This window comes from Bos mutus, chromosome 27, assembly GCF_027580195.1.
Source record: "Bos mutus isolate GX-2022 chromosome 27, NWIPB_WYAK_1.1, whole genome shotgun sequence".
NCBI lineage: Eukaryota > Metazoa > Chordata > Mammalia > Artiodactyla > Bovidae > Bos > Bos mutus.
This window is the reverse complement of record NC_091643.1, coordinates 25,297,989-25,315,201: the sequence shown is the minus strand read 5'-3', so window position 1 is coordinate 25,315,201 and position 17,213 is coordinate 25,297,989. Positions and strand designations below refer to the sequence as shown.

General features: G+C 38.6%; 1 protein-coding gene across 1 annotated transcript; it reads left to right on the top strand.

The window, feature by feature from the left end:
* The first annotated feature begins 6,560 nt into the window (after positions 1-6,560).
* Positions 6,561-16,600, top strand: FGF20 (fibroblast growth factor 20). The gene is made up of 3 exons (XM_005887439.3): positions 6,561-7,212; positions 12,967-13,070; positions 15,504-16,600. The coding sequence occupies exons 1-3, from the start codon at positions 6,927-6,929 to the stop codon at positions 15,747-15,749; spliced, it is 636 nt and encodes a 211-aa protein (XP_005887501.2). The 5' UTR covers positions 6,561-6,926; the 3' UTR covers positions 15,750-16,600.
* Positions 16,601-17,213: the final 613 nt, after the last annotated feature.

The window sequence follows — 17,213 nt, the reverse complement described above, 5'->3', positions numbered from 1 at the left end:
CTCAGACAGCCGTTTTGCCCTTTTGCATTTCTTTTTCTCAGGGATGGTCTTGATCCCTGCCTCCTGTACAATGTCAAGAACCTCTGTCCATAGTTCTTCAGGCACTCTATCAGATCTAATCCCTTGAATCTATTAGTCACTTCCACTGTATAATCATAAGGAATTTGATTTAGGTCATACCTGAATGGTCTAGTGGTTTTCCCCACTTTCTTCAATTTAAGTCTGAATTTGGCAGTAAGGAGTTCATGATCTGAGCCACAGTCAGCTCCTGGTCCTGTTTTTGCTGACTGTATAGAGCTTCTCCATCTTTGGCTGCAAAGAATATAATCAATGTGATTTCAGTGTTGACTATCTGGTGATGTCCATAAGTAGAGTCTTCTCTTGTGTTGTTGGAAGAGGGTGTTTGCTATGACCAGTGCATTCTCTTGGCAAAACTCTATTAGCCTTTGCCTTGCTTCATTCCATATTCCAAGGCCAAATTTGCCTGTTACCCCAGGTGTTTCTTGACTTCCTACTTTTACTTTCCAGTCCTCTATAATGAAAAGAACATCTTTCTTGGGTGTTAGTTCTAAAAGGTTTTGTAGGTCTTCATAGAGCCGTTCAACTTCAGCTTCTTCAGCGTTACTGGTTGGGGCACAGACTTGGATTACTGTGATATTGAATGGTTTGCCTTGGAAGCGAACAGAGATCATTCTGTTGTTTTTGAGACTGTATCCAAGTACTGCATATTGGACTCTTTTGTTGACAATGATGGCTACACCATTTTTTCTAAGGGATTCCTGCCCACAGTAGTAGATATAATGGTCATCTGAGTTAAATTTCAAATCCTGGAAGATGATGATGTGAAAGTGCTGCACTCAATATGCCAGCAAATTTGGAAAACTCAGCAGTGGCCACAGCACTGGAAAAGGTCAGTTTTCATTCCAATCCCAAAGAAAGGCAATGCCAAAGAATGCTCAAACTACTGCACAATTGCACTCATCTCACACGCTAGTAAAGTAATGCTCAAAATTCTCCAAGCCAGGCTTCAGCAATATGTGGACTGTGAACTTCCAGATGTTCAAGCTGGTTTTAGAAAAGGCAGAGGAACCAGAGATCAAATTGCCAACATCCGCTGGATCATGGAAAAAGCAAGAGAGTTCCAGAAAAACATATATTTCTGCTTTCTTGACTATGCCAAAGCCTTTGACTGTGTGGATCACAAGAAACTGTGGAAAATTCTGAAAGAGATGGGAATAACCAGACCACCTGACCTGCCTCTTGAGAAACCTATATGCAGGTCTGGAAGCAACAGTTAGAACTGGACATAGAACAACAGACTGTTTCCAATTAGGAAAAGGAGTATGTCAAGGCTGCATATTGTCACCCTGCTTATTTAACTTATATGCAGAGTATATCATGAGAAACGCCAGGCTGGAAGAAGCACAAGCTGGAATCAAGATTGCTGGGAGAAATATCAATAACCTCAGATATGCAGATGACACCACCCTTATGGCAGAAAGTGAAGAGGAACTAAAAAGCCTCTTGATGAAAGTGAAAGTGGAGAGTGAAAAAGTTGGCTTAAAGTGCAACATTCAGAAAACAAAGATCATGGCATCTGGTCCCATCACTTCATGGGAAATAGATGGGGAATCTGTGGAAACAGTGTCAGACTTTATTTTGGGGGGGCTCCAAAATCATTTCAGATGGTGGTTGCAGCCATGAAATTAAAAGACGCTTACTCCTTGGAAGGAAAGTTATGACCAACCTAGATGACATATTCAAAAGCAGAGACATTACTTTGCCAACAAAGGTCCGTCTAGTCAAGGCTATGGTTTTTCCAGTGGTCATGTATGGATGTGAAAGTTGGACTGTGAAGAAAGCTGAGCGCCGAAGAATTGATGCTTTTGAACTGTGGTGTTAGAGAAGACTCTTGAGAGTCCCTTGGACTGCAAGGGGATCCAACCAGTCCATCCTAAAGGAGATCAGCCCTGGGTGTTCTTTGGAAGCACTGATGCTGAAGCTGAAACTCCAATACTTTGGCCACCTCATTCGAAGAGTTGACTCATTGGAAAAGACTCTGATGCTGGGAGGGATTGGGGGCAGGAGGAGAAGGGGACGCCAGAGGATGAGATGGCTGGATGGCATCACCGACTCGATGGACATGAATTTGGGTGAACTCTGGGAGTTGGTGATGGACAGGGAGGCCTGGAGTGCTGCAATTCATGGGGTCGCAAAGAGTTGGACACGACTGAGCAACTGAACTGAACTGAGATAGCCTCTTCTTCATCAAGCTTATAATACAATTGTCTAACCCCAAACACTGAAAAAAACAATCTTTTATAACTTAAATTCAGTATCAATGCATATTTTCATTTTTAGACTTTGATTGTACAGCACAAGAATTGTATTTGAAAGTTACTTAGTTCTTTAAAAAAACATTATTATTCCCTTCATTGTGGTTAAGGTTATTCACTTGAATTTAGTTAGGTTCATTTGTTCCTGGTTTTAATCCATCCTCCCTTCCTCCATTCTTATTTATTTATTTAAAAAGATCTAAAACATTAACGTTTTTCTACAAGTCAAAACTCTATAAAAAGTTTTCAGCGATAATCATTCTCCATCTCTTCTGCTCCATTCATATCCAACTAAGGTAAACAATTAACAACATAACTAATTTCATTAGCTTCTGATTTATCCAACCTGTATTTATTTGGGGGAAAAAAAAGCATATATAAAAAGCTTTTTATTTTCTTTCTTTCTTAGAGAAAGGATAGCACATTATATATAAAGCATGCTAAAACTTTGCTCTTTTACAAATAATACTATTTTCTGGGCCCATTCCATGTTAGTTTATAGAGGTCTATCTCATTCTTTTTTGATCACGGAAAAAGGCTTTCTTATCTCTCCTTGCTAGTCTTTGGAACTCTGCATTCAAACGGGTATATTTTTCCTTTTTTCCTTTGCTTTTCACTTCCCTTCTTTCATTATGAGAAACGCTGGGCTGGAGGAAGCACAAGCTGGAATCAAGATTGCCGGGAGAAATATCAATAACCTCAGATATGCAGATGACACCACCCTTATGGCAGAAAGGGAAGAAAAACTGGACGTGGTTTGGCCATGCGTTTGGGTGAACTCCGGGGGTTGGTGATGGACAGGGAGGCCTGGTGTGCTGGGGTTCATGGGGTCACAAAGAGTCGGATATGACTGAGAGAGTGAACTGAACTGATCTCATTATTTTATTCCAACTATATAATGCTCCACTGTGTGAGTGTATCATAATTATTCCATTCATTTTCCCATGTGTAGAAATTTATGTTGCTGCCAATACCTTGTAATTACAAATAATAAACAATGCTGGGCAAATGTACTTGTAACTTATTGAGAGTATAAGCCATGATTTATACTCTTAAATCAGCTCTTCTCTTTTTCTCAAGTTAGATACATGTAGAACTATTCAAAGACATTACTTCCTTTCTTATGTGCAAAAGATTTCTTTTCCATTGATTCATAACACTGTGCTTGCTGCAAAACTACATCAGAATAGTATAGCCTGGAAAACTGTAAGGACATTTTGTGGAAGTAGAAATTGTACCACATATTTGTATAACAGCAAGGCAAGTGTGGTCTCTAGGAAGTATAGGTAAAGTTGATTAGATTGCAGTGTATACTTAAAAGCTGAATAATGCACTCTTGTAAAACACTCTTCAAAATTATTTAACTTCCCATGATATCATCACAGCATGTGCAGAAAAAATCTTTAGTGTTATCTTTTCCTGTCACATGACTAGTGCAAACAAAAGAAATCCTTATCTTTTTGTTTCTATTCTGGCCCTTCATAAAATGGCATTAAGCACCATTCAAAATTTACACAGTAAGGACTTAGTTTGAGGAAAAAAGATTCATTTTGTATTTCAAATAAATTATACTTGCTAAATTGTAAAGCAAAAATTTTTCTCAACAACTGTAGGTTTCTAGCATTTTACACGTGTAGAAAATATTTTAGTTTTAAAACCACTTTCCAAGATATTTTTACATGTAAGTCTCATAGCAAACCTTGGCATAGAGAATTATGTAGGAGTTCTTATTGTACAATAAGAGTTCTATAAGTACAATATATTATACTTATTTTGCAAAAGAGGAAAGAGAGGCATTTAGAGAGTTTAAGGAAATTTCTGTGGGATGTAAGATTCTGAACTAAACCCTGAACTAGAATCCAGGACATTTTTTTTTTTTTTCTTTAAAAAGTGAAATCTGCCTTTTTCATAGCATTATTGTGGTGACCAAATAAGGTCATAGACTTGAAAATTTTAAAGTTGTACAGAGGTAGTAATTTTATTATTAAAGTTTTGGGGCTTTTTTGCAACTATGGGTAAAATTTCTCTATATTTTACAATTTTATATACATATATATTTATATATATATATGAAATACAAGAGACTTAACAGTTGGAGAGATATAAATTCCACAGCAAGACTCAAAGTGTTCATGTGGGGAAATATTTCACAGACTGAACTGGTACCTCTAGGAGCAAATGATGATGTTATATATCCACTGTGGAATAATTAACAGCATTATATATTGTACAGAAGTTAGACCTTGAAACAAACCTCATTAAAGGTACTTGATCTTAGTTTTAAACCTTTAAGTATCTTCTTTAAAAGTGATCAATGTATGTACTGGCTACTTTAGTTATCCTGCTATGAGATTCATATAACTTTGATCTAACTTTCTTTGATTTAACTCTGCAATTAAGAAGATTTGGTTCAAAGTAAAAGCTCATTGGTTGATGTTTTCCACTGATGTGATAATGTTTACACAGATGTGCTTTGAAATCTTGATTATGGTGGATTTGGGGGTCCTACCACAAGACAGATTGCTGTTATTTGAAAGGTGAAATAATATGACACTTACCTGGTACAACCTTTAAAACAGACTTAGCTGTGTACATTTCTAAAGTGATGTATTTGTTTATTGTTTTAAGCCAGTGTTTTTGTTTTATTTCATATCTATCAACAGTAAATCACTTGCTTTAAGGACTCTTTTATAACTTGGTTGCACAAGGGTCAGTACTTAGGGCCGTAGTGATGAAAAGGTGTAACTTTACCTACTCTAAAGCACCTGCCAATTAATTAGCAAAAATCCCTTCACAGCAAATAAAATAAAAAATCCCATCCATCTGCACTCCCAAGTTGAGGCCTTTGTTAAGCAGACCGTGAAATGGGGCTGAAAAACTCATTTTCAGGGAGTTCCTAAAACTTTTATGCTTAGAGGAAGTATAAAAACCTGCCAAATGATTCTCAACACTTTGGCCACTGAAAAACTGTAACATAAAGATCTTAAATTTAACTAGTGGTACAAAACCAAAGTTTGAAGTTTTAAATGCATGTGTATCCAGCTCCTTCACCTCAATGACTTTGGATCTGACAAATATGCACTGGGCAGTTCCACATGCAATTTTCTGGGTCTCAAAAACACATCAAGAAGCAACACCATTTTCCATTTATTTGTTTTTATAATTCAAATGTGAACAATCAAAAAAATATAGTCTGAAAGCAAATGCAACTAAGAATAGGGAGGTGCTCTTAGACTGGATAAAGATCCCACAGGTCACCTGTCATTTATGACCCTATTACAGACATTCATTTTCTGTTTGTGGTATCCATAAGAATATGGACCATCTCTTTTCAGCCTACTTGGATTTATTCTTAATCCCTAGATTCACAATTAGATTATGTTATTATATAAAGTTGCTTAAAAGTTTACAAACTTAGCGCACAATTTTAAATTTCCATGCTGATAGAAGGTTATATCATGTGTTATCTGAGTAAAGATAAACATTAAAGAGAACCTGGGTAGGGGGCGGTGTGTGTGTGTTCCTAACCTAACCTTGATTATGTAAAGAAAATCCCCCATCTAAATGATAAAAGAAACGAGTAATGCTTGTACATTTTATTAGTGTTTTAAAATTAGTGAGTTAAACTGTCAAAGCTTTGATTTTCCTTTCATGTGTGTCTGGGCAGGTCTAAGCCTCGGGTAACGCCCTTTTTCCTTCTCCTTCTCTTACCTTTTTTTTTTTTTTTTTTGCCTGTCCACTGCAGGCTCCCAGCAGCTCCCAAAGGGTCCAATTCTCTCCTTTCCTTTTCCTCCTTCTACCCATCCCCTCCTCCCTGCTTCCCCCCTCCCAGTTCCCCCCTCCCCCGCACCCCTCCTTTCCCTTCTTCAATCTACCTGCCAAGTTGGGCTCCTTTCAGCAGCGATCTATCACTGCAAAGGAGCTCACATCAAAGGCGATTGCACGGCCGCAGCCGCACGGCATCACGGTTGTTCCAGAGACGACCGCAAAGAGGGGCCTTGACTGCGCCTCCCCGAAGTTGCTGGCCAGCTCTGGCCAATGGTGGGAATGATTTTTTTTTTTTTTTTTTTTTTGCGACTGCCACTGATAGAGAGCCGTCAAGGGCTCCTTCTGGTCACTTCCGAAGAGCAAAAACGTGTTGAGAGGAGGCCGGTTTAAGATTTCAAACGGAAACCTCCCCAGCGCGCTTGAAAGGACTTGATTAGCATATGTCAAGAGGACCCGCATATATACTGTGTGTATGTACACAGGACTCTGATCTGATCAGTTTGCGGAGTTGGAGCCCCAGCCCCGAGCCCCAGCCTTAGTATTGGCAGCGGCAGCCTATAGATGTTTCTGCAAGGCCAGCAGCCGGCTCCCACCTACCCCGGCAGAGAAGATCGCTCCAAGACAGTGAAAGCGTCCCTGCTTTCAGTGCAAAGTCCATCCTGCGACCTCACGGGAGTAACTGGGCCTTAACTTTTTTTTTTTTTGGCGCTTGTTTGGCCATCATTTTTTCTCATCCACCTCCCCATCCCCGCTACTGCTTTGCTTGTGGGGTGGGGGTGTCTTTTGTTTTCCGGATCGTCCGCCTCGCCCTCTGGCCGCTCCATGGCTCCCTTAGCCGAAGTCGGGGGCTTCCTGGGCGGCCTGGAGGGCCTGGGACAGCAGGTGGGCTCGCACTTCCTGCTGCCTCCTGCCGGGGAGCGGCCGCCTCTGCTGGGCGAGCGCCGAAGCGCGGCGGAGCGAGGCGCCCGCGGCGGCCCGGGGGCGGCGGAGCTGGCGCACCTGCACGGCTTCCTGCGCCGCCGGCAGCTCTACTGCCGCACCGGCTTCCACCTGCAGATCCTGCCCGACGGCAGCGTGCAGGGCACCCGGCAGGACCACAGCCTCTTCGGTACGTACGGGCGCCCGCATCCCGTGCTCCTCCCTGCTCGCCTGCTGAGCGACTCCGGCTTGCGCGGGGTCGGGAGCTCGAGAGACCCTTTGGGTGCCAAGTGCAGGCTGGGACTTACGGGACCCCAGGATTTTGCCTGTCCGCCGGCCTCTGCGATCGCCGGCAGGCCTGCTGCTCCAGACGCTGGAGGGGGCGGGAGGGGAGAGGGGGGTGCTCTTCCCGCACCTGGCTGCCTGGGACGCAGAGCCCTGGACTCGGAGCCACATCTTTCCCGCACTTCTTACCTCGCAGTTTATTTCTTTTTTTAAATCCCTATTATTTTCTCCTGCGCCCCCCACGTTCCCCCCAGTACCTGTCCACTTAACAAACGTTAACAACAGAAAGCCTTCCGCTTCTTTCGACCTGCCTTACAGCCAGGCAGTTGATGATGCTTTTATGGTTACTGCTCAAAAATAGGAAGCGAGCTTTTACTTGTCTACCTAGAGCACCACACATGTTGAGCAGGTAACAGATTAACTCTCCGTGGGCACCTTCGCTCCTGTCAGGCTCACCTGCCTGCAGTTCTCTGCGCTGTTAAAGTTTGGTGAGAAACAAACGAAAAGCTTATCGGGCTACAGAGCATGCCCAGTCCCTTAATCAAGGTCCTCTTTAGAAATTATGAAATCCTGAAGCAAAGATCTTGGTATTGACCATAGGTAAGAGGAAGTAGGGAAGAGAAAGAAGACATGGGTGAGAACACAAAGAAACATGTTTCTGAATACCTCCAACAGTGACTGGGAGCAGAAGGAGTTAAGGAAAAAACACAAAACCCGAATATTGTTAAGGCAGATTGCTAAGAGACTAGATTGGGAAACCATAAAGTTTCTACTGTAATTCCTCCTTACTTAGCTGTGTGACTAGCACGTGCTTTAACCAGTGAGCCTGAGTTTTCTTTCCTTGTCTGTACAATGATGGGGTTAAATCAGGTAATTCTTTTTAAGATGCTCTCCTGCTCTAAAAGCCCAGGATCTTTCCTCTACTGTGGAAGTGTTCATCATATTCGAGTTAACTGGCTAACACTCTTGAAGGATTTTGATCACCCAACTTGGAACTTCACTAGATAGAATCATTATACCTCTTTTTAAAGACTCCGTTTACCTGTCAGCAGCAATGTGAAAGGACCTGCCTAACACAGGGTCAGCTTTCCTTCTCCCTTCCTTAGCAGTGGAATTCTCTGAGAGTCTTATCTCTGAAGGGCCCTCTCTTGTTCTCATCCCTTGTTCTTATTTGGCTTTCTCTTTTTGACTTGAAGTCCTCATTAAAACTTTGGAAAAGTGTAAATCTCAGTTTGAGGGGGCATTTGTAACCCTAGATGTGGAAATGAGCATGTGGTGATCATTTGGTAGCACTTAAAGGCTTAGAAAATTAACTTTTTAAACCCCACATGTTTGCAACTTCCACTGATCTTTTCCGAATTCCCATTGACTATGAGTCCAGAGTGTCATGACCCAGTGGCCAACCTTGGGGTCACTTTCAGAAAGTGGTTTCTAAATTGAAGAGGCTGAAATTCCACATCTAAAGAACTTTGCTGACACCAGGTGGCTCAGTTCCCTCATCTTGAGTAATTACTGCACTTCACTTGTTACAGAAAAACCCTCCAGCTACCAGAAAGATTTAGAAATGAGGGCAAATGTGTTAATGTCTATAAGTAGAACACGTAGAAGTTAAGCTTAGGTAATAGTCAGGCTCCCCCACCCCCCACCCCCTCTGATACACAGTAGTGGTGGTGGTGAGGTTACTAAGTTCAACTCTTGTGACCCCATGGACTGTAGCCTTCGAGACTCCTCTGTTCATTAGATTTTCCAGGCAAGAATACTGGAATGGGGTTGCCATTTCCTTCTCCAGGGCATGTTCTTGACCCAGGGATGGAACCCATGTCTCCTGCTTGGCAGGTGGATTCTTTACTGCTGAGCCACCAGGGAGGTCCATGTGATACATGGTATAACTTTGGAAATTCTACTTTTAAGATACTTGTAATTTAACTATGATCTCCCCAAAGTCAAGTAGTTCTTCTACTTTGTGTCTTTTTATAAGACTGACTCTATGGGAAGAGATTAGTAAATATTTGTCGACTTGATAACATTCATCAAACTGGTATTTTATTCCATTCTTTAAGATACAGATGTTGCCTATCAGAATGACCATCTTAGTGGAAATTTTGTTTTTGCTAAAATTTTGTATGCTTATTTAGTAATTGCAAAAATATGACTTGGACTGATTTTTGTACTGGGTTAAGTCACTCTGTGGTGCAGGGGTACTTATAGGAACAAAATATTTACTGTTACACAAAGGAAGGATAACCCAGATTAGTATGGTGGCTTAAATGAGTAACAACCTCTAGAGTGCATTACAGTGCATCCTAGTGGCATTTGATAGCTAAAGCACTGTAATTTACTACAAGGAAGTGTAGATGAGAAGGAAGTATATATTCAGCATGCATGTGTAATATTAAATGAACTTCCCAGGAAGCTCAGTGGTAAAGAGTCCACCTGCTAATGCAGAAGTGAGTTCAATCCCTGGGTCAGGAAGATCTTCTGGAAAAGGAAATGGCAACCCACTCCAGTATTTTTGCCTGGGAAATCCCATGGACAGAGGAGACTGGCAGGCTGCAGGCTATGGGGTCACAGAAGAGTCAGGCATGACTTAGCAACTAAACAACAACATCAACAGCAATATTATATGATTCTCTTTGTCTTTGCCTTCTTTTCTTAGTTCTTCAATGATTAACTATGAAATTATTTATTCTAAAATTTATTTCTTTGTCATCAAAGTAAGAATTCTGAAAATGCTTAAGGTGTACTATTTGAGATGTTAAAGTAGATAACATTTTTGATTATTTATACTAATTTGACCATGATTAACTAAAAAATTCACAATACTGTGTTTTAAAATTTTAAAACCACATCAATAGAATAAAAACAAAAAGTCCCAGTGAGGCTTAAAAAATTCCCTATCTGAGTTAGCTCTGTATTTATAATAGAGTTTTTCTGCACAGTAGTGTAGTAGAAAGATTTTACCTAATACGTAAACATGGAATCATTACTTAAAAAAAAGTTTAGCCTGAGATCAAACATATTCCTTTAAAGGCTTTTCCTTTCTTCTCTCCTATTCTCCATAGATTTGTCTGATGTGGTTGCATTGTGGGTTGACTCACCTGTTTATTATGATTTTTTAAAAGGCTGGCTTTGAAAATGATACCAGAAAGACAAAGTACCTCCAAGTCTTTTTATGGGACACTGGGCATTAGAAAATCTATCTAAAATCTGTGATTACCTCTAAAGGAAAGTTTTTCATGTCTACTCTTTGTTCAGGAATTAGCTTAGTTGCCACCTCATATTATAAATAAGAAAGACTTGTCAAATCTCATTTAAGAATCAAATGATTACAAATTACTGTGTGGTATACTATTTCCTTGTGGAGAAAAAGGATCAGAATTTAAAAGTGTGGCTAAAATCTTTAAGAGGAACATGAAAAGCACATAACCTTTTCCCCATCAGCTCCCATGAGACACCACAAAATTATTTCGACCTTGTTATATGTATATGAGACTTTTCATATCGTTTAATGAAGTTGAAGGTATTGAATATAATTATTCTAAGAATATATGTAATTGCTTGTCTTTCTACAATTAACATGTTTTTGGACAAGATAGCAGCATTACTTTAAGATTAGACTTAAAGTGCATGTGGTTTATGATTTAGTTGTGAGAAAAATGAATACATTATAAGATCTGTTTTATAATTAATATATATGGAAACGAAACTTTTATTATACTTGAAAACTAGTTCTACTATGCAGTCTAATCAGTTAATCAGTTCCTGTTCTTTGAAAGACAAGAGTGTCTTAATGTAAATCAGATACCTGAAGAGAGTTAAGTTACAAGTGAGCCACAGTGCACTTTCAATTTGAATGTAATATTCATTACAACTTCAAGTAATTATACATTGTAAGTATATCCTGGATGAAATTCCATCAATGTGTCTTCTTCTACCAGTCATGTTTAGGGTCTTTATTTTTGTTTCTAATAGGGATCACTAATGAGCTTGGTAGTAAGTTTAATTTTCCTCTACTTCCTACCTCTCTATCAGTTATCATAATGGCTATCCTCTGGGGTCTGTGTCTTCCTACTATATATCTTTTCTCCTCTCGGCCTTGGGCAAGCCGCTTACAGGAAATTTGGCAGTATATTGTTGCTGTTAGATCCTTGTTAGGTCTAATGTTCTACATGATCTCCTAATAGTTTGAAAGAGCTCCTTTGAGCTCTTAAGAATCTATGTTTAGAGCTTAAGCATCTATGTTTCTGCCAATGAATGAATTAGGATCTGGGCAGAACAGAGCCCTTCATATAAGCAAATAGCCAGATTTTGTATTTTCCCTTGGCCTTAGTAATATCATGTGTCCAAACAGAAACTTGTAGTACAATAAATCAAGAAATGACTTAAGAGCAAGAGTTAGGCTAAATGGTACACATTTATACTGTCATGGATCTTAAGACAAGGCGAAGGGGTGAAGGTAGAAAGCTATTGAGGAAGGCAGTTCCAAGCATAGAAAGTCTGCTATATACTTTTTCAGCAAAGAGTCTAAAGAGAAGAACAAGACAAAGACACTAGTCCACAGGTTAGTGTGTGCCAAGGAAAAGAATGATGCAGAGGGAAGCATTAAGGGTTGTATTTGTTGTTGTTGTTTTTAACTATAGTGTATTAATAGTGTTGAGTGGAGAGTTTTTTTGTACTAATTTACCTGTTTGTTGTTGTTTAGTTGCTCAATTCTGGAAAGTTTCTGAAAGTGAAATCTATTTGCATGTTAAATTCTTGGTATTTAGCTATCACATTTCATGAATTATAAAATCATTTAACTTTTTGAACCATAAAATTTATCTTTAAGAATCATGGGATGGGAAACAGCATATTATATAATCTGTAATTTTTGAAACTACTTTCTTGAAGCAGTGTTCCAAAGTATAAACACTGAATTAGGGCGTAAGATATGACTCCAAGTATCTGTTCGGTTAATTACAAATATCATTATCTTTAGGCAAACCTCAGTTTCTTTGTATGTAAAATGGAATAATAATATCTTCCATACTTATTTTAGGAGGTTGTTTTTGAGGACCAGATGGGAAAGTAAAAGTAGAAGCCCTTTATAAACTACTAAATACTAATGCATCCATATAAAGTATATTGGCTGCTGCTAGAAAAAAAGTTACTTAGTTCATACTAAGCAAAAGCAAAGCAAAACAATTAACAGGACATGGTTATAATTAGTGGAATCAAGGAGAACCAAGAACATCTCTATTATATACTAATTATGGTAATAATAGCTTCCATTTATTGGTTGCCTAAAAATGTTAGTCCTTACCACTCTCCTGTAAGGAAGCATTTCACTCTTTTATGTATGAAGACATTGAAGTTCAAAAAAGACAAATGACTTATGTACTCAGTAAGTTACTACACTGGATTCAAACCCTGGTTAGTTTTGTTTAAGGTTTTATACCTTTAACGCTATATCACAATGAACGGTTTTTTCTTTTTTTAGTTTTTTTATCTATAAAATGGGAGTTTCATCATAATGACAATTGTACAGCACTTTTCAGTTTATGAAGGACTTCCACACATAGTATTATATTTAGCAATTTGATCTACTACTCTTTGGAAGATTTTCATTAGTTGTATGTTCTTTAATAAATGCAAATCATTGTTTTGTTTATAAATTCAGGTATCCTGGAATTCATCAGTGTGGCAGTGGGACTTGTCAGTATTAGAGGTGTGGACAGTGGTCTTTACCTTGGAATGAATGACAAAGGAGAACTATATGGATCAGTACGTATTTTTTTTTAAATTACTGTAATTCATTAAATAATGACTATCCATTTTTTTAAGTAAAATAGCTACCAGTAATGCATATCAGAAGAAATATATAAATATACGTACTTAAGTAGAAATGAAAAATCTTTATCTTGATAAATTTCCATTTGTTTAGACTGTAGTATAGCGTTAATCGGAGAAGGCAATGGCATCCCACTCCAGTACTTTTGCCTGGAAAATCCCATGGACGGAGGAGCCTGGTAGGCTGCAGTCCATGGGGTCGCTAGAGTCAGACACGACTGAGTGACTTCACTTTCACTTTTCACTTTCGTGCATTGGAGAAGGAAATGGCAACCCACTCCAGTGTTTTTGCCTGGAGAATCCCAGGGACGGGAAAGCCTGGTGGGCTGCCGTCTCTGGGGTCGCACAGAGTCGGACACGACTGAAGTGATTTAGCAGCACAGCAGTAGCATAGCATTAATAACTCACTTCTACTTCTTAAACCCTAAACCTTTATTGCTTTTAGTTCACTAGTTCTTTCTGCCCATTATCCTGGGACCAGAGATAGGAAAATGAGAGCAGTTTCTTCTTGCCTTGTTAGATTCTTTACATTCATTTAATATAAATTTTCTCTACCCATTACTACCTTCGTAGGTAGGTAAGTATACATCACTGACTTGCTGACCTTTGCAATATAGGAAATGATTTAATGAAATCTTAGGATACTGTAAACAACAATAGACAATGGCAACACACTAGTTGGGCCATATCTGATGTCTTCATAATTATAGTAGCTGTGCTCTTGGAGTTGCATTGGGAAGTTTTTAAGCTCATCACTGGGGATAAGTGCACACATTTGTAAGTCTACCATAAATATTTTAAATATGGAAATACTTTAAAAATTTTAAACTTTTCAGGTTAATATTTCATCAGTGTAAGATTTTTTTCTTTTCTTTTTTAAACAACAAAACATCAACAACACAAGAATTAGAATAACAGGATAATATAAAGTTCAATCTGCAGTATGATGTAGATCTTTATCTTTCACTGGTAACATTATTTATTTATTCACAGTTGCTTATAATTGATATAAGTTTAAGAAAATTGTTACAGTGTAAATGTGTGCCACTCCCTCCCATCATCTCACACGAAATTCCTTCTTAACGTCTCAATTTCTGTAGCTATTTCCAAAGAGAATTTAGCTTTTATGGTTTATCAGATGACACTATTGGGTACTTTCTTTTTTCTTAAAATCTCAACTGAGACCACAATGTACAGTTAGAATCTTTATATACACTGAGGAAAATGGGTTATCATATTTCAGTAAATGGTATTCCACTTAATATCTATCCTTTTAAAGGTAAAACTTGCCCTTCCTGGGCTTTCTGTCAGTTCAGAAGAAAGACAGAGAATGCATTTTGTAATCTCATAAGAGTAGAATCACAACTGAAAGAGAAAAACATGCACGTGGTGGCTCAGACGGCAAAGAATCTGCCTGCAATGCAGGAGACCTGGGCTCCATCCTTGGGCCAGGAAGATCTCCTGGAGAAGAGAATGGATAGCCACTCCAGTGTTCTTGCCTGGAGAATTCCATGGACACAGGAGCCTGCTGGGTTACAGTCCATGGGGTTGCAAAGAGTCAGACACAACTGAGCGACTAACACTTTCACTTCAGTCTTCCCTCTTCATGTATGTGTCAGATTTAAAAAAAAAGCAACTGCAGTCAGTGTCTTGGGACAATATGCAGTCCATCTTGAAATGACAAGAAATTACCAGGCTTTTACTACATTTGGTGCATTTACCGAATAGCAATATCCAGACACAAGTTAATCATGGGTATTGTATAATTAAATAATTAACTCCTAAAGGGAGGATATATGATTTGGAGTGGTGATCTTGAATTAGGAATTTGAATGTTAGCAATGTTGAATTTAGCAATTTGAATGTTAGCAACATCTTGAAATGTTTCAAGATGATAGTAGAGATTTGCTGTGTAGAACTTTGGCATCTAATGATGGAACAAGATAAACTACAAGTCTGTTTGGTGGTTAAGGTATGGGAATTGAGATAAAATGAAGCATGGCCAAATTTAGAATATTTATTAAGTATTGGGTTGGTCAAAAAGTTCATTTGTGTTTTCTGTAACAGCTTATGGAAAAAACAAAATGAACTTTTTGGCCAACCCAATATTTGGAAATAAAATTGAAAATTGACATTCAACTTAAAGTTCTTTGAATTAAATAAACTGCTGGATGGAGTCACCTGGGAGAAAGAGTTCCAGGTAACATGAGAACTAAAACAGAACAAAGCAGAAACAGTTTATCCTTTTTCCTTCTTTGACAAGGATATAGTTATAGACAAAGAAATAAAAATATAAAAGTTGAGATTTTTCTAAGGAAACTTTCTTAAAAATATCATTTTTAATGGTAGCCATCTTCTCTCTTGTAGGAGAAACTGACTTCTGAATGCATCTTTAGGGAGCAATTTGAAGAGAACTGGTATAATACCTATTCATCGAACATATATAAACACGGAGACACTGGCCGCAGGTATTTTGTGGCACTTAACAAAGATGGAACTCCAAGAGATGGTGCCAGGTCCAAAAGACATCAGAAATTTACACATTTCCTGCCTAGACCAGTGGATCCAGAAAGAGTTCCTGAACTGTACAAGGACCTACTTATGTACAGTTGAAGGGGGTTGGTGTCTTTACTGAAGAACCAAACTACAACTATTCTTTCTTGTTTCTGTTCTCATCATAAAATAGGAACCCAGGACAACATTCAGAATGTTATGGAGTCTGTTTTCCACTGGGATACTGACTTTGGAAAGAATATTGAGAACAAGAAACAAAAAATATTTTCACTTGAAGTAGGTCAAGATCTCTTTTTACAAGTGGATTTAGTTTCCTCGGGTACACGGCTCAGTCCTCACTCATAGATTGAAGCTGAAAATCTGTTCAACTGTGATCCTGGGAATTCAGCCTAGTTTGCTGCTGGTGCCTCACCTCTCTGGAGTATGTTTACTTTGAAGGTTACATTACACATAGATACTTCATGTTGAAGAGATGGATTGACATAGTTGGCCAAGATTATTGCTATATAAATTCTAAGAACCTTCTAGGATTTTGCAGGTGATGACATTATATGTAAAAAGTTAGGGTGAAACATGGACTAGGAAACAGGCCACAGCAAGATGGACTGTTTTTTTTTAAAGGATGGACCTATTTATACATTTTCAGTTGGCGAATATTTATTATATATATTTATTTATTAAAGAGTATATTTTTTACTGGTATATGAAGATAATACGAAGAGGAAAAACAAAACAACCAAAATTTCTTTATCGTGCCATTCCTTTCTTGTGATATCTTTGGCCGTCAAGAAGACTTCGTTATTGCTACACATTAAGCATAGAATAAGATCCTGAATTTCTTTTAAAAAATGAAGTATAGCACAGATTATATATTTTTTGCAATCAGTTGCCTTTGAAATGTAACATTGGTTTCTTTGGCCTAGAAAAATTCTGTATCAATTTGTATTGAATTCAACACACATTCAAAAAGGGAATTAAACACTGATATTTTAATGTTTTGGTGTCATTCCTTTTGAGGTGAAGTTATTCTACGTATATAACATATTTTTATGGTGACATAATTCTAAGTTCCTGAGAAAAATGTTGTATTTAGCAAACTTCTAATGTTGAAAATTACTGGACATTATAAATCAGCTATGCTTACTTATTTTCTTGACTTAGTGTGGCAAAGCTCATTTCTTTTCATTCACTGTGATCATAGACGGGGCTTCCCTGGTGGCTCAGATGGTAAAGCATCTGCCTGCAATGTGGGAGACCCAGGCTTGATCCCTGGGTTGGGAAGATTCTCTGGAGAAGGAAATGGCAACCCACTCCAGTACTCTTGCCTGGAAAATCCCATGGACGGAGGAGCCTGGTAGGCCACAGTCCAGGGGGTCATAAAGAGTCAGGCACGACTGAGCAGCTTCACTTTCACATGATCATAGAAAGAATGAGTCTTAGTGAAACCACGGTTAATAATAAGGGCTCCATCTACCTATCTGAGTGTGCCATCTTTTCCATTATATCTCCTAATTTGTCATTTTGCAATAGTCATTAAGCCTACTATATACAGAAGGAAGTGGA